The 22,998-nt window shown below is 48.8% G+C and overlaps 2 protein-coding genes across 3 annotated transcripts; both read right to left on the bottom strand.

Moving 5' to 3' along the window:
* Positions 1-4,229: 4,229 nt before the first annotated feature.
* cacfd1 (calcium channel flower domain containing 1) lies at positions 4,230-6,708 on the bottom strand. The gene is made up of 5 exons (XM_068753044.1): positions 6,455-6,708; positions 6,048-6,120; positions 5,837-5,962; positions 5,629-5,736; positions 4,230-5,315 (listed from the first exon to the last, which is right to left on the bottom strand). The coding sequence occupies exons 1-5, from the start codon at positions 6,555-6,557 to the stop codon at positions 5,225-5,227; spliced, it is 501 nt and encodes a 166-aa protein (XP_068609145.1). The 5' UTR covers positions 6,558-6,708; the 3' UTR covers positions 4,230-5,224.
* Positions 6,709-11,692: 4,984 nt separating this feature from the next.
* Positions 11,693-21,046, bottom strand: map1b (microtubule-associated protein 1B). 2 transcript variants are annotated; one of them, XM_068752795.1, is made up of 8 exons: positions 20,863-21,046; positions 19,484-19,585; positions 18,008-18,090; positions 17,395-17,535; positions 13,311-17,300; positions 12,323-13,154; positions 11,997-12,235; positions 11,693-11,848 (listed from the first exon to the last, which is right to left on the bottom strand). In XM_068752795.1, the coding sequence occupies exons 1-8, from the start codon at positions 21,044-21,046 to the stop codon at positions 11,693-11,695; spliced, it is 5,727 nt and encodes a 1,908-aa protein (XP_068608896.1). The 2 variants fall into 2 exon arrangements, with proteins under 2 accessions (XP_068608896.1, XP_068608895.1); XM_068752794.1 differs by having other exon boundaries at positions 12,323-17,300.
* Between the last annotated feature and the right edge of the window lie 1,952 nt (positions 21,047-22,998).

Below are 22,998 nucleotides of genomic sequence, written 5' to 3' on the forward strand. Positions count from 1 at the left end.
GTCGCCACGGGCGACGACCTTGGGCTGGGAGCTCGGTTTTGTGCAGTGTAGTGTGTAAGGAGGACAGACGGAGACGGGAGACGAAGGTGGACACGTCCTCTAAAGTGTGTCCTCTCATGCATTTAGATGCCCGCTGGTGCCCGTCTCTGCTGAGTGGGGGTTCCGCATGAGTGCAGCTACTCTGGATCGAGTCCTGCTCCGTTGGCAGATCCGGTCCGGAGGGCGCCAACAGGAAGCAGCCCGTTAACATCCGCCAACGGCGCTGGATGACAGCGGTCCATGCGGCCCGCTAACTCTGTGCTGCGTCCTTGATACTCGTATTACTGCCAAGAACGGCGGACATAAATTAGAATAAAAGGTCATGTGGGAAGAGTCCGCCTGTTCCTGGGGAGAGGCGCCGGCTCCACGCCGGCTCCGCAGCGTGGGTCCGGAAACTCGCTCCGTATCGGCGCCACTGCAGCGAGAACGGACCCACGCCCAAGTGAGCCGCTGACAGAACCAGAGAAAGGACAGCCAGTCGCAGAGCGCTGACGGTGTCCACCCAGGGGGGGGGGTCACATGGGACACCAAAGAGACGGTCGGACGGATGCTGCGCTCACGCTGCTACACGAACACACCGTTCATTCAGTCATCAGGTAATTACATTATTTCATAACCAGCGAAACCCAAAGTGATGCAACAAGTCGGCGTGTTGAAACACGACCCCCCGTTAGCGCCGCGCATCCCAGAGCTAATTAAAATATCACCCTGCGAAGATGCACGAAGACAGACGGCCTCCTGAAACGGTCCAACAGACGTCCAATATTTAAATTAGGGGGACTAAACCTTCCAGTCCAAAGACAAAAAGCAGAGCTAACGGCATCGGTTCATTCGTTCTAAATATCAGGACAACGACCCGTTCCATGCAACAACAGCGGGACTGAGGCCACATGCCCCCGCCCGGGTGAACCGGGGGTCTGAATCGGGGCCACCATCTGTGCCTCGCATGCAGACATGGCCCAAAAAGCCCCCCCGGAAGAGGCTTTAAGTGAGTGCTGGAGCTTCCACAAAGGTCAGTCGTGTCTGTCTGGGCCCACGGAGGGCCCGACAGCAAAGGTCTGGGCGGAGCCTCACACCCGATGACCGCCTCCTCCTCTCCATCCTCCATCGGTCCCACTCTAAAAGCACTGCACAGCTAAAGTCAATAGGGTTCATCCTCTGGGGAATAGGATCTGCACGACTGTCACAGGTGGCGGCAAAGGAGGGGAGGAAGATGAGACAGAAAGATGAAGAGATCTGAGGAGAGCAGACACCATCATACCCCCCCCCCCCAGTGACAAAGCAGCACAGTCAAAGGCAAAGATGCAACCGGGACTCAGTTATTCAGAGGATGCACGAGAGGAAAGAACAAAATCATGGGGGGGGGGGGAGGTCAGAGGGGAGGAGACTGGACTTATCGTGTTGCTGAAAGACGTGGCAGCGCCTGAAGGCCGGTGATGAAAGCATGTGTGTGTGTGTGTGTGTGTAATGCCACCTGTCTGTCCATCCATGTGAGAAAAGCCCTGCTGGCCTCCCACTAGATTTATCCAACACACACACACACACACGCACACACACACACACACACGTTTCTGAGCGGTCGAGTTCTCTTTGTGCATTAAAGCTTAGAGCAGGGGCCCCAAACCGGGGTCCGGTATGAACACGTCTTCTGGTTCTGATCCAGATCACCATGTGGATCCAGCTAGGAGGGGAACGAGCTGCTTGGGGGAGGTCTGCGCTCTCTCAGTGCTTTTCTAGTTCGTATCAGGTTTCTTTGATTCTGCAACGACCCGAAGCGAAGCCAAAGGAAAACCTCATCTGCGTTTCCTGACGGGTCCGAGACGACCAGTCTTCCAGACTGAAAGATTCTGGACAGCTGATCCGGATCTCAGAACGCAAACAGACTCGTCAGCAGACAGATGGATCAGCCGGGACATCCCATTGGAGCCCGGGGGGGGGGCAGGCATCGCCCCGTCAAACCCAGTGGACGGCAGAGGCGGGCTAAAGTGAGACTTTCATTTTGGTAGGAGAACGAAGGGGGTGAAAAGAAAACACCGGCGGGGGGGGGCGTGTTTCCCTTTGAAGACAGCGGCCTCCTTTAAATAGCGCCGGCTTGCTCCTCAGGGAGGCGCCAGCAAATAGACCCGTCCATTCTGAGGCAGCGGGCGAGATCCGTCTCCACCCCATAGACCCGGATACGGATCTGGCTCCATCCCATAGACCCGGGGACGGATCTGGCTCCATCCCATAGACCCGGGGACGGATCCGGGTCCGGCGCCGTACCATGGACCCGGTTTATGTCCATCTGGGAATACTCGGGAGCGAACCTCCCAACGGGAGGCGGAGCCTGAGACTCCCTAAACGCTGAGCTCGTGAATGTTTCAGAGGCTTTTAGCAGCGAATCCCGTCTTTGCTGCACATCCGAGTCGGGTCGGGTCTGAGACGAGGAGATCCAGCCAGGATCACCTCAACCGTCTGACCGGCACCGCTGGGCAGCAGCACACGATCGCCATAGCAACACAACGGATGAAACAACAGCATGAAGAATAGGGAGGAAACACATGGAGCCTGAGTGGGTTTAAACCGGGGTGCAGGTCCGGCCCGGGTCCCCCAGCGTCCCCCCTGCATCCCGGGTCCCGGACAGCAGCTCTGTTTGTGTTGCTATAGCGATGTGATGGTTTCTTCTTACCCTGATCCTCCTCATGGCCGCCACGATCTCCATCCGACTGTTGGGCCGGGGTACGTCCAGACTCCCCACGTACTGCGGAGCGGAGCACAACGACAGTCAGAGACGCGACCCAACAACCAACGTCAAACTGATTCTGCAGCGTCTTTAATTAAAACGGTCATTCAGCCGCTGCTGGAAACGTGTCTGAAGGACTCTGGTCGCGTCACGTGGTCACGTGGTGCAGCTGAGTTTGTTCATCAAAGCATCACAATCTCCTCTTCTTCTGATACTCCTCACAAACAAACAAACAAACAAACAAACAAACAAACAAACAAACATCACGAACTCCGGGTCTGACGTCATGACACACGTCACGAACTTCCCGTGATTGATCCTGAGCAGGTTCGAGTTTGTCTCCGGAACCTTCAATGATTCAGATCAAACCTGAAAACACAACCGGGCCCAGAAAGCAGCGCGTCCGCCGCGCGCGTGACGCGCGGGGCGCCGCGGGTCGGTGCCGAGAACCTCCCGGTGCCACTTGTTCAACATGCTCGAAGCACATGCGCGTTGCGTCGCCATGCGTTCCAACTTGACGTCCGGACCGGAGCGCCGCGCCGCTGCGGTCCGGTCCGCTCCGACGCGGCGCGCGCGGGGACGCGTTCGGTTCACCTTGGACTGGAACGGGATCCCGTGCTGGTACGCCTCCTCGTTGTGCAGCGGAACCCTCGAGTCCGCCAGCTCGTCCACCAGGTTGTACCGGTTCCTACCGGGCATCGCGGGTCGCCACCGGAACACCGAGCAGCAGCTAAACAGGCGGGAGTCGTCCCGGGTTCGGACGGCTCGGATCCAGCACGCAGTCCATTGTTGTTGCCCTGAGCTTCAGCAGGTCCCGTCCTGAAGGGGGGGGGGATCCTGGAGGTGCGCGTCAGAGCTGCGCGCCAGAGCGTTCTCTCCCTCCGCAGGTGATTTCTGCTGAACGACTGATGATGATTTTATATTCCTTCCTGTTGGTGGCGACGCGGCACCCGTCTGTCTGTCTGTCTGTCTGTCTCTCTCTCTCTCTCTCTCCCCCCCCCCCCCCCCCCCCACACATACACGCACACACACACAAGGCACCGATTTCTTTAGAGAGATCTTAGAGTTCTTATCTCAGATGAATCCTTCGTGGATACAGAGAAAATGATCTGAGTCCTTCCAAACTAAACTTTAAAAACGGATCCGCAGGTCGATTTATCTATTTATCCTATTTATTCTGTAAATATTATTTGGTGACGTCTGAAAGTCTTATGGATAGAACGACTGAGTATTTACATAATTAGTAAGACACAAAGAATAATTAGGAGATGCGAGAGGAGTAATGTAACGGCGCCCTCTGCTGTCGGACTGGAGGTAAAACGTTACTTTTCCTTTTTACCTTTTCCGTTATGGAACCACCTTGGAGGTAAATTAAAAGCTTTATTTGAGTTTTACATGAATTCCAGGTGAAATGAATTCCAACGCTGCAGGGGATAAATTCTGAATTAGCATCAAACAGATTTTATCCTCGGCTGTACCTTAAGGAATAAAAACACAGGAAGCATCGCCGACGTTAGCAAGGTCGTTTAATTCACTAATTATTAGCAGGATCACGACACACACGCACACAAACACACACACACACACACCCTTACTGCAAAACACTCAACACCTGCACAGGTAAAGACAATCCAACATCATGGTGGTCTAGGATACAGTGGGGGGGGGGGGGGGGGGGGATGTGAATGTTGTTCTTAAATCATATTAATACTGGTGTGTGTGTGTTGAATGCTGGCTGCACAATAATTATGATATTACTATTATGATTGGTTCAGTCCTCCTGGTAGAACTGGAATACCGAGTGTTACCAGTAGGTGTCGCCCTTTGTCCACTAGGTCACTCCCATTGAATCCACTGGGACCGTTTTGAACAACTGTGCTTTCGTTTGTGTCCTTCCGGTGCGTGTGTGAGTAGCTAGCGCCCGCCGCTGGATGTGACACCTGAGAGCCGGTGCGCATGAGCAGAGCGTTCAGTCACAGACACACCTCTGAGTGATCATCATCCACCGCTCAGAAAGCTGAGTGGACTACAAAGACCAGCGAGCTTCTGAGTAGAGAGAGACACGCCTCCGAGTTGAGTTTCAGTAACAGTCAGTACCAGGCACCCTCCAGCGTTACCATAACGACACAAACGCCCCGACCAATGAGAGCTCGGAAAGGACGTTCAAAGCAGCTGAAGGTTTTCATAGGAACGTCACCGAAACACGCCCAAAATACAAAAGATTAAAGTATAAAACGAAAATGAACTGTCAACAAGATCCCTGATCAATGTTATTGATTTTACATTTGCCGGTACTTCCCACATCAAAGCCCCAGAATCTGAATACAAATAAATAAATATAACGCAGAGGTAATAAAGACAGATCTAAAGCGTCACGCTAAGACTTCCTGTTTAGCCGCCGCGTTAGCTTTAAACGATGGAAGGAAGGGAGGACGAACTGGTCTGGGAGGAGGGGCGGCTGCCTCACTCTGGACCCCCGTCTATCGTTCCCGTCATCCTCTCTTCATCCCCCTGTTTCTGGTGCTGCAGCCTGGCGTACGTCACTGCTTCTCCCCTGAGGACAGAAGGAAAGGCAGGAAGAGGCAGCGGGAAAAGGAGGAGAATTAAAAAAAACGAGGGGAGCGGCAGGTGGAAACCAGGAGGAGGGAGGCGCCCGTTAGCCGCGAGGTCGTTACGCCGCTCGTCTCGTAAAGAAAGAGGCAGATTAAAAGTGTTAGAAGCGTAAAGTCAGTCTTATTACGTTGCTGTAATGTGGAATACTGCTTAATACGTCAGCTTGTTTTAATGAGACAGTTAAGATGAGGGAGACATGAGAGACATGAGACATAAAGAGAAACAAACACCGATGCCCCTGCCGGACGTCTTACTTTTTGCCCAGAGACGCGAGGCCGTACAGAACTCCAGCGGCAAAGGCGATGGCGTTCCCAAACAAGGTGGTAAAGGTGAAGCTCAAAAACACGGGGAACAGAGCCATCCTGGAGGAGCAGCAGAGAGGACACAGGCGTCAGCGAACGGGGGGGGGGGGCACATCCACGCCGTGATGGATGTCCCAGGGGCGAACGCACGGCTGCGTACCCGCAGTAGAAGAGCGCTTTCTGCCACGCCCGGAGTTTGTCGGCTCGCGCTGCGACTGCGTTGGCGAACTCGATGAACTGGCAGCAGAACGGGACTTCACACAGGAACAGGACAAAGGCGTTCAACCTGGGGACGGGACGGGACAGGACAGGACAAAGCTGCAGCTGAGCCGTCGTACGGATGTCCACGCGGAACGCGGGGACAGACTTACACCATCCAGACTCCTGCGGCGATATTTAGCGGGTTCACGGTGACGCAGCTCCAGACTCCGGCGACGGCACAGGCTTCATCAGCGGGACGGAAAAACAAGACAAGGTGAAAGATGAGACGCGAGAGAGATCACGCCATCACACAGGAGCTGGGACTCGGGTGACTCGATGACTGATCGATCAAATGTGTGTTTCCAGGGAACGATCGAATTCACTTTCAGGTGCTAAAACTCATCAACTCAAGTTGAGCGTCTAAAGAATGAATGAAATACGCTGACGAGGCAGAGGATCCACCTGATTGACGAAACAAAAAGTGCAAACTTCAACCGTCACACACACGCACGGCAGGGTTTATAATGTGTAAACATTTATTTACTGATCACGTGATGCAAAATGGACCTTTACTTACATATTCCTCCCAAGACGCCTGCTATCTTGCAGATCCATCGGTACCACCACGTCATCCCGTCGTCCTCCGGCTTGCCGGCCGGTGCGGTCGCTTCGGAGCTCATTGTTTACTGTCGATGCTAGCTAAAGCTAAGCTAGCGCCAGTGTTTACAGATGTCAGACTTCACTTAGCGCCTCAAAAACCGGCTAACTTGTTTATTACGCGGCCTGTCGGAGAATCAAGGTGTCATCCCGACTTCCCGCTGCCGTTGTCTTTTGTTCCCGTGTTGTTTTGCTCCGTGTGTCGTGCTGGAGTTACCGGAAGGTTTTCACGCCGCTTTCTCCCGCATCCAGCTAGTCAGCTAATGCTAAGACGCGCCGCCAGCAGCGGCCGCTAGGAGGCGCTAACGCCACTGCCTCTCGACAGAAGAAGAAATAAAAACATTAACTTTCTTTTAAAGTTAATGACAGAAAGCTGCCGTTCACCCGCTTTCTACGATGTTCTGTGTCCACTAACACCACACGAGCGGCTCGCCTGGGTTCTAAGAACTGCTCTGTTCTGGCTAGCTGCTCGGGTATGTGGGCGGTGCATTGTGGGAAGTGAAGTGCGCCATTGTTTACGTGCTGCTCCCATCAGTAGATTCTGGATACTCAGAGCCGGCTCTAGGCATAGGCGAACTAGGCGGTTGCCTAGGGCGCCACCAGCTGGAGGGGGCGCCACTCCAAGCCTCGAAAAAAAATTATATATATAAAAAAATAAAATGAAAATAAACTAATAATAGTTATAATTTATTGCCCCAACGGGCGCCCCTTTCTCATGCTCTGCCTAGAAAATAAAAAACAAACAAATACAGAAAAAATGAAAAACAACACCCCCCCCCCTCGTTGTTTGTCATTCTTGGTATGACCTGAAACACAATGCCTTGACCGTCCAAGAAGAGGGGGGGGGGGCGATTTATCAGTGCGCACCTCAGCTAGACCGTGGCAGTTGCTGCTGCAGCATACCTGTCAACCAGTACGTTTTTATGCATTCTAAGACGTGTACGGCGTAGAAGAACATCTGTACGGGAAAACGCAAATTTGTAGCGTCCGTCAGACGCTGAAACAAGGACGAGATGGGTCTCAGAACAAGCTTTCATTAACCGGTAACCCCGCCGCTAACAGGACAGATATCCTCTCCCGTCTCTCTCACCCCCTCCACGCTCACACACACCCCGCCCCTCCTCCCTGATGCCTTCACTGACTCCCTGCAGAGTAGGAATTACGAACACAAACACGAACTGTTACAGTCCCATCCGGTCTGCACCAAATATCAAGAAACGTGAAAAACATGTTTCCCAATCACAAGCCAGCAAAGGTTTGTATTTTCTGTCCCTGTTTGAAATTTAAATTACAACCATCATTGATCGATACTTAAGTTTGGTTTACAAAAATAAAAATGCTAAATATTTCCCCCCCCGAAATAGCTGTTCTTATTTATAAATTTAAATTACAAGCATTATTAATGGATATTTTAGTTTAGTTAAAATATCAAAATTAAACTGTATCCTAATTAATAATGTCCAACTATGTACATAAATAAACGCATTTGAAAAAAAATATATGGTGTAAGGTTATTTTGTATTTTGTAAGGAAAAAATCAACGGTTTGTAAGGCCATGGAGCCTAGGAGGTTGACAGGTATGCTGCAGAGAGGAGCTTCTCCAAACTAAAGCTTATAAAAACTGACCTGAGATCCACGATGTCACAAGAGCGTCTCAATGGACTTGCTTTAATAAGCATAAATCATGAGCTTTCAAGACAGGTATCATTTGATGATACCATCAAATACCATCATTTAAAATTTTAAATGTAAGCTATAATGCAAAATTATTTGCTATGTATCTGTTTTGCATTGTTTGTGTGGAAGCTGTCAGGACTTTTAATTTCCTCTTAATCTGAACAGTAACCCTGTTTTATTTCCGTTTATTTATTTTATTTTATTATTTGTATTGTATAGCGTGTGCTAGTTGTTTTGAAGAATAATTAAACTTTTAAGGTCCGTCATATGGTTGTTGTTATTAATGTTTTATATATATAATGTTTGCTGTGTATGGGGGGGGGGGGGGGGCGCAAAATCATAATCTCGCCTAGGGCACCAAAATGGCTCTGTGGATACTGATGTCAACTTCGCTACACAAACTAAAAAAACGTCCAGAATGAAACGATTTGGGGATTAGTAAACCTTAAATTTATCTGAGAGAACATAGTATTTCTATAATATAATATATCTATATAATAAAGAAATAGTCATTTTTCAATGATTAAATATTTAATTCTGCTTTATCACACATTCACACACAACCTTCTGTGAAGTTTCTCCCAGCAGCATTCTGATAACGCAACAACGACCTTTTCATGAAACTGGGATACAAGAGGGCGAAACGACCTCGAGTCGAATATTAGTCAAATATTAAAATTAAAGCTGTACATATCTGTTTATTTTCGTTAAGTAACACTTGGTATCAACCAAGATGGCGGGGCGCGATGCTCAATATTACCACGGCGAAGACGTCGAATATGATTGGTCAGCACTGATCTTGTGACCCTCGCCGAAGAGGAGGCGAGGGTATTGCAATTGGGTGCGTTTGTTTTTTGTTTGCTTGTTTTTCTTGTTTGAGCTTTTTATTAACTATTTTTCAAATATAAGGTTTTGAAACTAGTATAACTAGTTGTTTATTTATTGAGAATAGCTGCTGCGTTGAGTTGCGACTACTTCCTTGTTTCCGTTGCTATGGACTGGTTGCTCTGGCTTCCTATTGGCGGAAAAAAGTAAGAAGTTGCTATGGACCAGAGTCCATAGCAACTTCTTACTTTTTTCCGTTGCTATGGACTCTGGTTGCTATGTGGCTCAGCCAATGAAATGTTTCCATTGGGATGCGTAAGGGTTGCGTACGCGTTACGTCATCAAGTTCGCGCGACCGCCTGGCGGCATAAATAGATGTTGATAAATTATGGAAGCCCAAAAGATTCAAAATTAAATAAAAACATAATTTTGATAAATGACAGACAAATATATAATATTGGCATTAAATTGAAAAATAAGGTTATATTATGAAATATATTTTTATTCTTTAATTATTTATTAAATATTTCATAATGAATATTTTAACAATGTCATACTTTTTAAAAGATTGATTTTTTAAATTAATTTTCCAAGATTTTATAACATAAAAAAAGTTTTTACAAAGTACATTTTTTATTTCATAATGTCCTTTTCCACAAGTGCTCTTGTCTTGTTTCTTTGGAGCTTTTCACATGCCGTTGCTAATATTAATACAATGCCGCTGTCATTTTAGGGACAATTAACGTAAAGCCCATCCATACACACATAACCACGGGCCCTCGGTCATGGCAGAAGCTATGGCACAGGACAATGGAGTGCTGACATGGAAACTTGCAATGCGGCCCTTATATTTATAGTGCTGACATTATCTGAGAAAAAAGCCTGCACTCATTCCTGTCAGACTGTGTCTGAGTTATAAAGTCGAGTGTTTGTGGTCTGGATGAATCACAGAGATCTATAAAAGATTTCCACTTCCTGAGGTAAGTATGTTTCCTGAAACAGATCACAAAATGCAGTGGCTTCGAGTGGCATGACTTGGCTTCACCTGCTGAAACAACACAACTGGGCCTTTAAACAATGAAGAAGACGCAGAGACGGGTTCCTGTTTGCACAACAGCTTTTATTGTGGTTGTTTTTAAACGTGTCGTTTAGTACTGGTACATTTTACATCATGGTTCGAGAAAATATTGCACACAAACATCAGAAAGCGCTCAGGAATACTTTCACTACTTGCTATAGGTTGCATATGAGTTTGGGAAAAGGGAAGAGAGGATGCAAGATCACAAGACAGGTATACCACTCAGCTGCAGGCAAACATTATGAGAAAGGCTGCGAGAAAGATGCGGCCATGATGAGAAAGAGAGAGAAACAGACGTTTAGAGCAAGAAGACAGGAAAGAGAAAAGTCAGTCCAAGAGAAATGTCAGTTCGGATTGTAGATTTGTTGTTGGGTGTGATGTTGGTTTGATCGTGAACGTCTGACTTGATCCCAGAGCCGGCGGATGAGCATTGCGAGTGGGTCGAGTCGGAAATGACCGAAGCCTGGAATCATCGAGTTGTGAATCTGCCTCCCCAGAAGCTGGCTCATCTGCACCAGCTGCACTGTGAGTTTGGTACGTGTCATGTTTGTGTATATACTTCCATCTGGAACACTCCGGTCACCAGCGCTCACCTCCCACAGGACCAGAAAACAAACTTTCAATCTGAAAGTACACCGTCTTGCACCCGCAGTCAAGTCTTATTTCTACGCAGTGCAATTTATAATCCCTGGAGTTACGGTCATGTAAAACATAATGGCACAAATGATAAAACGCTCCTTTTCGTAGCCTGTGTGTCCTCAAGCCCGAATAACACATAGTACAAGACATTTCAAGTATTCTGGAAATATCCTGCCCTCCATCTTTACAACGGGAAAAGCCTCGCTCCCAAATAAGCGCCGTGGTTACATGAAAAATAAAAGCAACAACATTCACAGATGTAACACAATCAAGGAAGAACATTCTGAGGCAGAATTCAGTTTCACAGAATAAATTAATATCAGCAGCAACATAAACAAAAATAAAAACGCCCCAAACGGCCATTTTCAATCAAACGTAATCCGGGAACAGTTTGCCCTTGTGATGGACATGACGCTAGACGTCGTATTAATGCTAATCAGTGCTCGTCCATCCTTCCTGTCGTTCAGCTGCATAACAGTCACACGTCTGATGACCGTTACCCGACCGCTCTTCTACATTCATTACAGCTCCCTAAGGCAACAGCAGGTGGCATCGTGGTTTATCCTTTGGTGCGTAAAACAGCCATTCATGAAAATATTACATGCCAGTTTTATTCCTTGAAAGCAGTTAAATTGAATAGACTCGATATAGCCACATCATTATTTGATGGTGCCATAAGGGGTCATAACAAAGGTCGTAGTGGCTTTGGCGTTCGACAGTTTCACTTTAGAACGGAAGCATTCTCATTTTGGATGGAGCCCATTAAAGCTTATTTGTATTAGTCTTCATTGCGGATATAATTTCTTTCCTTGGTTTATTATGTCTTAGTTCTGCACGTGAGTGTTTAAGCATCTGCTTCAGTTTTTCTTGCTACATGAATCGATTTTCCTCAAATAATAATCTTACAAGCAGTCGGGCCTCGCTTGGAGACGAAGAGGTCTACATCTCAATCTTACAAGCTGGGAAGGACTCGTCCTGCATGACGACGGTGCTGCTGCTGGCCAGGACCATGATGTTGAGCTCCTGCTGCTTATCGTGGGTCTCCTGGTACCACTCCCTCATCACGTCAGTGTCATGGGTCGGAATCAGAGTGACCTGACATCAGAGAGGGGGGAAGTTCCCAGGCTTTAGTCTCGGATGGGAGCGTTAAAGTTTCTCACATTGGTTTCCAAAGATGCCAACTGCCACTCCAGTTAATGCATCAGTACCACACAACCGCACGGTATCTATATGGAATACTTACTTGCACATTGTTGCCCCACTGGGCCTTTCCTTCCAGGAGGGCATCGAGGACAGCCCTGTCGGGTTCCTGGGCATTCAGGTCATTGCCGCTGACAACATAGTAAGAGGAGCGCACTCGCTTGAAGAAGTCAGCGTCCACATTCTTGGCACTACAGTGATTGGGAATGTAAACCAAATCCATGTACATGGGGGGGCAGTTGGGCGAAGACGCCCCACTTGATGCCTTTCCACCGCTCGTACCTGAAAGAGGCCGAAACGTAGGCGAGCATAAAAGAATATGAGCTTCTTCCACGATAAGAATGCTGACAATGAGCAAACTGTACTCACCCGATGTGGCACTTTTTACGCCTCTTGATGCAGAAGTATTGGTTGCGTTTTTGGCGTCTTTCCCTTCTCCAACAGTCTTCTTGGGAGAGGACGTTTTTGAGTCCTTCACTTTGGATAGAGCGGTCTTCCTGGCTGGCGAGGACGACTTTTTCAAGACCTTTTTCTTCTTGGGTTTTTCTCCTTCTTCTGTATTTGCATTGTGGAGGTTTTCCTCGGCCTTAAGGGCCTCTGGATCCACCATGCAGACATCCTGGTGGCCTGAAGATGGAGCGGAGTCCCTGGGCGCCACTGGAGGAGGGTCGGCATGCCTGTAGGTCAGGGTTCTGTCAGTGGGAAGAGTCTCAGAGTCGTCTTCTGAGTCAATGTTAGCATCTGCTGTAATGGAGGGACACTCCTCTGTCCCCGGTGGCACATCTGAATCTGTCTGTGAGGGAGCAGATTCACTGATGGATGTGGGTGGGGTCTCCTCACATTGCTTGGCAGGAAGTTTGCCCCCTGGGGCTGGAGGTCCATCGCCAGGCTTGGCTAAAGGCTTCTCTTCATTCAAGGTGCTCTCTTCGTTAATGAAGTACTCCAAAGGGTTAGGGTTGATGAAGGATGGCGATAACTCTGTCTTGGGGTGACGGTATTCACATGAGGTCACTAGGCAAAGGTCAACATCAGTCCTAGATGGAGGAGAAGGACCCTTGGTGGGTTGTGGGTTCCTGGCACCGCATGGATCGGAAGACAGAGGTAGATATGATGGAACTTCTGGGCTCACGGGAGATTTTTCCTCAAATGTAGCATCTGCAGTTTTAAACGGATTAGTCTCCTTTACTCTGGAAAAGGTTTCCTCTCTTAAGGAGGCCAGAGGAGATGATGGTGAAGCCGCCTCAGGAGGTGGCGTTGATTTGCCAACGTTTCGCGGTGTGTCGGGTTGATCATCAGTGCTCTCTTCGTGAGATGAAACCGGGCTATTGGCGTCTTTAGTCAGGGGATAGTCAACCACTGGCGATAGCTCACTGGAGCAGGGGGAGTGGGTCAGAGATGATGCTTTTGGGGTAAGTGGGGATTTTCCTGTCTGTGGGATCTCTGTCATTTGACACGGTGTTGTAACAGAGGGAGTGGACTGAGACGCATCTGACGGCGTTGCAGAAGTGGCGAGGACTGAATCACTGTCAAAGAGAAAGGGCTTGTCCACAGTAGTTTGATGTTCACATGATCCTCTATTCAGTCCACCTGATGGGCTGTAGTCCACCTCAGTTGGACCATTCTCCGTAGCGTGTGAGCTGCCCCCAACAGATGGATGCTCTGGGGACTGCTTGCTGAAGTCCAGGGCTAACGAGTGGTCGGGGGAGTCCTGGCCGAACTCTACTGACATGGTGGAATGCTCGGGGGATTTTGTGTCCTGCATCTGTGTTCTGCTTTTCGTCTTTGGTGAGAGGTCTGGGGAGATAGACATTGGCCTTGGACTGTCCTCCTTTGATGGAGATCCCTCAGCGTCTTGAAACATGGTCGGGGTCTGAACGACGGAGACGGACAAAGAGTCATCTACTTCTGTCGAATGAGGAGAACCTACTTCAGCATGAAGGGAAGGAGAGTCAGTGGTGGGTTCTGGCAAGGAGCTGGTGGCCAGAGAGGTGGTGGATGCTGAAGCTAAATGTGAAAAGGTCTCCTCTGCTACCACTTCCTCTGGAGGGGTTCCTGACTTGTCTGATGCGGTACCTTCTGAAATGGACATTTTACTTTCTTCTTTGAAAGCTGTGAAAGGATTAGCGTCTGCTTCATTTTGGTTCAAGACAGATTGGGTGTTTGCCTCAATTTTCTTGTCATCCATTTCAAATGGTGACTTTTCCATCTTTTCTGTGGAATCAGGGGGAAATGGAGGTGGGCTTTTTGGAGAGATTACTTCCTCTCCAAGGAAAGCGCTGTCTGCTTCTGGCTCGTAGGGCTCTGGGGTGACCCTTGCAGAGGAGTCCTCTTTATCACTTGTGATCTCTACAATGACCGGTCCAAACCCTTTCTCTTGTGACACAGGTGGTAGAGATTCCACCTTTTCATCCACCGGTGACTGATGGTAAGGGGTGTGGCCAGATGACTGAGGAGAGCTAGCTCCTTCCAATGTCTGATCATCTGGATTGACGGATGAATCGGCTCTTACCTTGGTACACCCTGCCAGAGTGGTGGACAGTTCAACTGGAGCAGCAAATACGTTTGGAACATCAGTTTTGTTTTGTTGATCTACAGATGGAGATCGTACAAGAGGTGAGGTTGTGGAACCCGAGTCCGTCTCACGGGACTCTGGAGCTGCAGCAAGCCCCTCAGCTTTCCCTACAGAAGGAAACTCCTTGCAGATTTTATCCTCTTCTAGTGACGAAGGAGTAGGTATTGTGGAAGCGGAGTGGTTGTAGTCATGGCCCTCTGTGGCATCGCTCTGAGAATGGTCCGACCTCGGAATGTCCTGAGCCAGGGACAGATTCTTCCTATCGAACTCTCCAGATGCTGATGTTCCGGACCTGCCGACATCCTGAGAAGGAGATACATCATTGGTGGTTTCGTCGCTCATGATGTCCCTCGGAGTCACCATCCCATCCACGGGAGTAGGCACACTGGTTAGCTCAATGGTGCACTGAGTGTGGCCGGAGGTGACGGTATAATCTTCAGGGATTTCATCTCTGTTCTCGTCATCAAAGGCGGCTGAGCGCTCACAGCCCACTGGGAGCATTTCGTCATGGATAGATGCAGCCGGAGAAACCGGTGAGGATGCTTTGGGTGAGGCTGATAGAAACGGATTATGTTGATCCACTTCACTTCTCTCTTTTTGTTCATCCCGACTAGGGGTAGGTCGGTTCTTATCTGGCTCTGCTCTCTGTGGTTCACGCACTTCTTCTATGTCTCCTTTCTCTTCATAATCCGCTCCCTCAGAGGTCTCTTCCATGACAGTACCTTCATCTTCAAACTTCTCGCTCATGCTGCCATCGAGTTTCGACTTAACGACTTGTTCTTCTGGAGTCGTTCCGCATTCGCCTTCAGCCTCTGTTGTGGTTATTCCTTCATCGAGAGACTCCAGCGCTTCAGGCGATTCCTTGGTTTTTATTAAGTCTTCATGGTGGATCAGCACTGCCTCCTCTTCTTTGTTTGGTTGCACACTTGCATCGTCCTGCACCAACTCTTCAGCTCGAAGCTTATCGAAGTCCGTGGTGAGATCTTCCGGCGAGGACATGAGGGACCGCACGGCTTCTGGATCTTGTGACGCAGCAGCTACACTTCCTGCGGGTTTACCACCATCCACCTTCGTATCCTTCCTCGTCACCTTTGACTTTACTGTTTCTTTTGACTTTGACGGGATTCCTGCGTCTTTCTTGGAGTCCTTTGTCAGGGGTTTTGGCTTTGGTTTTGGAGATGGACCCTTTTCTTCACCTGCAGCGGACTTTCTTATGTCTTTAAAAGGCCTTTTGCCATCTTTCTTTTGCTCTCTCTTTTCTTCCTTCTTCTCCTTCAGAGGAGAGTCTCTTCTGATATCCCTTTTGAAAACTTTCTTTGCTTCCTCTTTTTTCACTTTCTCATCCTTTTTGCCCGCTTGTTTGGGGGCGTCATCTTTCTTTGCTACCTCTTTTTTACCCTCCTTTTCCACAGACACTTTGGCATCCTTTTTGACTATCTTTTCCTTCTTTTTCTCTGGAGTATCGTGTTGAACTGTCTTCTCTTCCTTTGCTTTTGATTCTCTCTCAGTTGCCTTTGCCTTTTCCTTTTTTAATGGGGCTTTTTGTGATTTCTCATGAGACGTTTCCACTTCTGTCTTTGTATTTTCTGGTGCTTCGTCCTTTGACTCCTTCCTAGTGCTTTTGATTGGCGACGGCTTCGGGGTAGACTTCAGGCTCTCTCTGCTGTCAGTCCTGTGTTTCATCTTGGCTTGCTTTACCGTTGGTATTGATGGTGTAGAGGACATTGCTTTTTGAGTGACAACAGGCTGCTTCAGGAAGTCCAGGTGCTTCAGTTTTTCTAAACCTTCAAAGATGTGATGCTGGGTAGTATTTCCAGGAAAGAGAACACGCAAAACCTTATCCGCGTGATTTGCAGGATGCCACACAATGAGCGAGGAGATCGATGTCAAGTTAGAGACGGGGAACTCTGATTCTTTTCCGTTTGGGAGCAAAATGGACGCAGTGTCTTTTGCACTTCCTGTCCATTGCTTCATAAAGTGTTGCATCTCCTTGCTGTTCTTTGAGGGATTTAGCACGTACATTTCAAGCTTCCCAACTCCCATTTTCTGAAAGAGTGTGATTGGCTCTATAGTGTTTCCAACAGGTCTTTGCAAAGGCTCTATCCTCAAATTAAGTTTCATAAGCAGGTGCTTCATAACTGCTGCTTCCTCAGCGTCGCTCCGCACTCTGTAATTGGGTTCAGGGTTTTCCAGATTTTCTGGAAGATTCACAAACACAACGCCGATATCTGGAGAAATCATGTTCTTCACCCAGTCGCTGTTAGCGGTGGAACCCTGCGACTGTTCTTCCTCAAGCTCTGCAACCTTCCTCTGCAGCATGCTGTTGATGCCCGGCAGGTTATCACCGCTAACGTGGGTCAGCAGGATGGAGTCCACCCTATCCAGATGTCTCACCAGCTTCCAGAAGCATGACTTCCTGTCTGAGCCGCCGTTAATGAGCATGTTGAAGCCATTGACAGCAAAGAGCGCAGAGTCACCGCAGCCGGCAGGGAAAATGTAACAGCATGGCTTGGAGAGTTTTAGGAATCCACCTGATGTTGGTGGCTCCAGCATGTCAAACGGAGACGGGATCTCTACCGATTCAGATAAATACTCTGTGAACTCGGAGAGGCCTTCCATCTCAGGGAGGATGAGGGAGGAGTTCAGCTTCATGTGAATGAAATCCTGCAGGTTGTGTTTGTCCAAGTTTGAGTTTTTCCAGTCGCCGTGTTCAGGGCAGGAGAGTGTAAGGCTGGCTTTGTTTGCGGGGTGAATGGTACTGAGCAATTCCCCAATCTGTGCACGAGAAAAAGTAAATCAGTGCGTTGGAACTTCAGCTTCCCGATGCAAAGCCGACCTGCATGCGAACGACAGAAGCGTGCCGGCTCACCTCTTGGTCTGTGAATATGTCGATGAAGTTGCAGAAAGAGAAGGATCCCGACTGAAGGATCAGCTCCCCGCTGGTTTCAGAGCATTGCCCCGCCAGAACCAGAAGCTTGTGTCTGGCGGCGTCTGAGATCATCAAGCGAGCCTGGAAGAGAGAAGGTCGAGCTTCAGTGAGAGCAAACCCGACTTTGGTTGAAAGTACAGGAACAAATAGTAACGTGTGTGGCACACTGCGAAACGGAAAGTTATTTATTTAAAGTATAAAATAATGACAGACGTGGTCTGAGGGGGGGCAGGGGCAACACTGAAAGGGGGCACCAACAGGGGCACACCCTGTCATGTGACCCTCAAACTGCTGCTGAAGCTTCAAATAAAAGCGTGTTCTTGTGAAACGGGAATTTAGTTTTATCCCCTGAGCTCCAATTTGCTCCTTCTTTTATTTATTTTTTATTCCAACTAAAAACAACAGCAGTTCAACATTAAATGATTGACGCAGCCGACACCAAAGACTGAGTTGCTTCGTACTTGTGCGTTTTGAAATGGAGATTAAAGAACAAGGATGATGTCATAGAAAGCCATTAGCGGACTGTTAGCTCTTAGCGTCCAGCTCATTGTACCTCAGTGCTAACTGCGTCGTCTGCTGGGTTGATGAGCACCACCGTCTCCAGGACATTACTTTTGTGGTGAAGAATTCTCTGCCCTGCAAAACAACATGGAAAACACACAAGTGAAATTAAATGTGCAGATTTAAAAGGGGAATAATCTTGTACTAACAGGAAGAAGCGAAAGAAAACAGTCATGAACCAGGTTTCTTTCTTTTCACGCTTTAAACCTCGTCGACTGTGTTTGTTAACGTTATAAAGAGATGAAGACGTCGATCACAAACACAATCATCCACGCCCGAAATCAATCATTCTGGGTTTGGGTTATTGGTTATGATAATGACTTTGATCCTACTGCGTGTAGAACACAATAATGAACTTCTGGGGAGTTCAGCAAAGGCAGAAGAAAGGACGAGCGTCTGGAATTCTATTGTAAAGGGGGGGGGGGGGGGAGAAGCGATGACGCAGAGACCATTTGGATGGTCCATTTGGATGATGCCTTTCATCCAGTGATGAATGCATTAATGTGTGAATGCAGCCTAATAAACCGCCCCAGTTAGCGCCGCGCCACTCTGCTCGTGTCTCAGCGGGCTGTAGAACTGAACCGGTCTCGGCGGTCCGTCGTCCATCCTGTTCATGAACCTCACAGCAACACCGGTGCCATAGAATAACTTTTTATTCTGTCTTTGTCTCCTTTTATATCACAGAACAGAAAGTCCTGATGACAAAAACCACCAAGGGCGAGACCGGATCCGACGGAACCAGAACAGATGGCGCCGCCGTGCGCGCAGTCGGACAGATCGGATTGTCCGTTCGTATCCGATAACTGAGAGCCTGACTTTCGGGAATCCGTTTATTCCCAACGTGGATGCTGCAGCTCGATTCCTCCTCCAGACAGGAAAGTTATAATTCCTGTGACTTCAGCTTCCCGACTGATTCTCCACGCTCCAACTTTTCCGTTCTGTTTAACAGGATTACATTTGCAGAAATGACCGAGAGGAATTTGATCTTTTCATCAAATTCATTTGGAAAAGACACCAGAATTCTTTATGACTATTGATGATTGAATCGATCGGTGTCTCGGAGACGGCCTTTTAACCCTCCAGGTGAGTCCGTCTCTTTCTGCCCCGTCGGCAGGAGGCTGGGAAATCGATATGCAAGGCGGATATTGTGTATCCCTGAAGAAGATGCTGGGGGTGTCTCTTCCTGCTGCTGTTTTGTGATTTCCTGTAATCAATAAGGTTTAAAGCTAAAAGTATTGATTTGTTTAATGTTTCCAAAGGCACTGGTGAAATGATCCCTCACATAAAATCAGTGTAATGGACGTTGGACTCGTATCCCTCCATTCAATGTAAGGCTAATGCTAGAAGCTAAAAGCTAAAAGCTGTGTGTGTTTTTCACCGTCTCAGGTTCTGTTTGTTGAGCCGCATGAATCAGGCCGCTAGCGTGAAATGAAAGGGAGGATAGAACAATCCTTTGTTCCTGGTTTACCTTTGACTTCTGCAGAGAAGCGAGCCGAGTGTCTCGAGACAAACAGCTTGAGCTCCTGGTCCAGGTTGCATTCGATGAGATTAGCGTCCCATGAGCGGATCCCTGCAAGACAAAGGAAGGGAGAAAAAAATCCATGAGCAAAAACAAAACCAGGGATGGACAAGTCACACCGTCCACATGTTGTCACGGTGATCTGGATCAGCACCAGGAGGTTCTAGATTGTTCTTGTATCTTTATACACCAAAATGAAAAGTCAAAGTGAATCAGAGCTGATGTTTATTTTTAACTGATTCTTGAATCCATAAATGGGTTTAATGTTAAAATGTAATATTTGTTCCTGACCTCATTCTGGATCAGAACCAGGAGACGTGTTTCATGCTGGTTCATATCCCCCCCCCCCCTTTATGACTGGGATGTTTGGTGACTTAATTTAATGCATTAATAAAGATTTTATCATCAGGGTCCGTCCTGCGGTTTTTCGTAATCCTTAAACAAACGGCACCAGAACCAGAACCAGAACCAGAATCAGCCTCCTCCTGGAGCGAATAAGAATCCAGCCGTCTTCCTTTTGCTTTGTGTCCCAGTCCTCCCACTCTGCTGAGTCATGGTGACGTCGTCCTGTCATCATTACGCAGAGTCAGGCCTGCCCAGGGCCTCCGGAGCAGGGCGTCCATTATCCGCAGCACACGTGATGCTAACAAAACGCTCCAGAGTGCGATTAAAGCGCGCTAGAAATAAACAGCCCGTTTAGAACGCGGGCCCGGACCTTCAGTCAAAACGCGCAACGCGCAACGCGCAACGCGCCTTCCCGTAGGGAGCGCACTGCGGACCAATCCACGCCCACCGGCCGGCGAGAGACGAGCGGGCCTGAGTGGGATGATGATGATGATGATGATGGAGTAGAGATCCGTTATTACCGTTATCAAAGCAGAGACTACCGGATCCAAACCGGGAACAAAGGCCTGGAAACCCGCAGCGGCCGCAGAAACGCGCGCGTGACTGTTGCGTTTCTGACGCATCGTGGAGATTTCACGCTGAATCATTACCGTCCGCTTCCGGGCCCACGTGTGGATGGCGACCACCGGGCCTTCCGCCACGACAGTACAATAATATAATAATAATAATAATAATAATAAATAAATAATAAATGGGTGGGTGGGTGGAGCCTGTGAGCTTCAGGGAGCGGTCCTGATGCTACCGGGAGACGCGTCACTCCCAGTTCAAAGAGTCGGGATCACGTTTTATTAATGGATCCAGAATATGCGCAATGCGCTCAGGCGTAATGCGCCGTGCGTAAAACAACCCCTATGATCGTTTACACCTGTTGTTGAGTTCTAATGAAGACGTCACGCCCCCGGGGGGGCCCTCCGCCCAGTTACCTTTCTCTATGTCCGCAATGGCACACCTCAGGTGCTCCTCGGCCGCGATCTCCCCGATCACCACCAGCAGGTAGAATTTACTGTCGTTGAAGCGCTGCGAGGCGCTGGAGGAGGTCGGGGACGCGCCGGTGGCGCTCCGGTCCCCTAGAAGCTCCGGGTCCGCAGGCTGCAGCAGGGTCGCCATCCTCCCGTCTCCGTCTCTCCTCCTCTCTGGTGTCTCCGGGGTGGGCGCGCAGGATCCCGACCGCCTCCTCCTCCTCCTCCTCCTCCTCCTCCTCCTCCCTCTCTTCACCGCAGAGCCTCAGCGGAGCTCCGGTAGGAGTGGCTCTCGCGTTTTATCCTCACGGACATGCTGTTAAAGTCGGTGACCGGGGAGAGGAACGCTGGGCGTTTTTCGCTCACTCACTCCACAGCTGACGTCATCAAATCAAACGCCCCTGGAGGTCGCAGAGACTCCGCATATTCCTCCGCGCCGGACTAACTTGTTACTCAAACACTTTTGAATAAGGTTAAATATTGACCTCTCATCCCGGTGATTCCCTCTCGTTTAGAGACAGCTGACGTCATTGATCCTGCAGAGCTTTTCATACATCAAACAGCAAGTTTTCAAAGAAACTCGGAATCAGAGGGAGGTGAAAGATGCAAAATACAGATAAATGAAATTAGATCACAAGATCGGAGCTGTCAAATGGAACAGAAATAAACTGTGAGCGTGCACGGAAAGAAGAGATGAGAGAGTTCTGGAGGATAATCTGAAGCAGCATCTGAAACTGGGACTGAGGTATAAAGCGATGATGGAGATCAAAAGGAACTCCCGTCACACCGACTTCTGAGCTGGGATTCCCTCTGGCTCATCATTGGAAAGTTATTGGCTTAAAAAAAAAGGAATAACCATCAGATATAAATCTATAAATAGGACTGATCGAATGTAATCAGCTCAACCTGCCAAATATTAACTTTTGTTCGCTAAAGGAAATTAAAGTAGTGAGAGAGAAAAATAATTACCGTAAAAAAAAAGTATATTCCTGCACTGCATTAATGTGCCGACTAAACGGAATCATTACGTCCCATATCAGGGATTACACTGCACACAGTTATATTCTTTATGATTTTAATTTCAATTTAAATCATGTGAGAAACAAATAACGGCTTTAACCATCGCTCTGTCAGCCTGGTGTGTGTGTGTGTGTGTGTGCGTGTGCATGTGTGCGTGTGTGTGTGCGCGTGTGTGATTGATTGGGAGAGACAGACACGCAGGAAGGAACCGAAGCAGAGAAGTCAACCGGGCCTCCTCATGCACATCAAACATTCAGATTTAAAGATTTAAAGACGTCTCTGCGTGCCCTGCGATGAGCTGGCGGCTTGTCCAGGGTGTCCCCTGCCTCTCGCCCATTGACTGCTGGGATTGGCTCCAGCTTGGCCCGCGACCCGATAACGGATTAAGCGGTTGGGACAATGAAGGATGAAGACGTCTCTGCAGCCTCAGATTTCCTGTTTTCATTTGTTCAAATTCGTTTAAGCCGACGAGACAGAGAAACTGTAAAAGTCAACAGTCTCCTCCCATCACCTTTGATCTGTGATCAAACTAACTCAGTGATCTCCTGCTGAGATTGAGGAAGGTGCAGCGTTAATGGATGGAGGTGAAACTGCTTTTGGGATTAGCTCAGATCAAAGGAGCAGAGTGTTAAAAAACACGATGTGTCCTGAGAAACCACGAGGACACGTCAGAGAGACATTTAGCAAGACTTAATGTTACCTTTCAGTTCATTATAGTCAGTAGAGGGGCTCGGGCTAGGGTTAGCGTTAGGCCACAGCTCCCCCTGGAGGCCGTCACGAATCATTACACTTTTTAATATTGACAGAATTTCTGTTTGAAGCAAAGGGAAAAGGCTGTTTGCCTTCACATCAAAGGGTCGCACTCTGACTCGTGATTGGTCCGCTGCGCTCTCGCTCGTCCAATCACCGCGCTGCTCCGGCTCCGCCTGCCACATCCCTCGCACGGCGGAAGACGGGGCAGGAATTCCGCCTCGGTTAACGGCCGGTACTTCGGCCGTTCCCGTCCTCCGTCGGAGCGGATCGTCTCGTCCCTCGGCCGTTCCCGTCAGTCCCTGTAATCGACCAATAGGCTTCGAGCAA

The sequence above is a fragment of the Brachionichthys hirsutus genome, chromosome 19 (assembly GCF_040956055.1).
Source record: "Brachionichthys hirsutus isolate HB-005 chromosome 19, CSIRO-AGI_Bhir_v1, whole genome shotgun sequence".
Taxonomy (NCBI): Eukaryota; Metazoa; Chordata; class Actinopteri; order Lophiiformes; family Brachionichthyidae; genus Brachionichthys; species Brachionichthys hirsutus.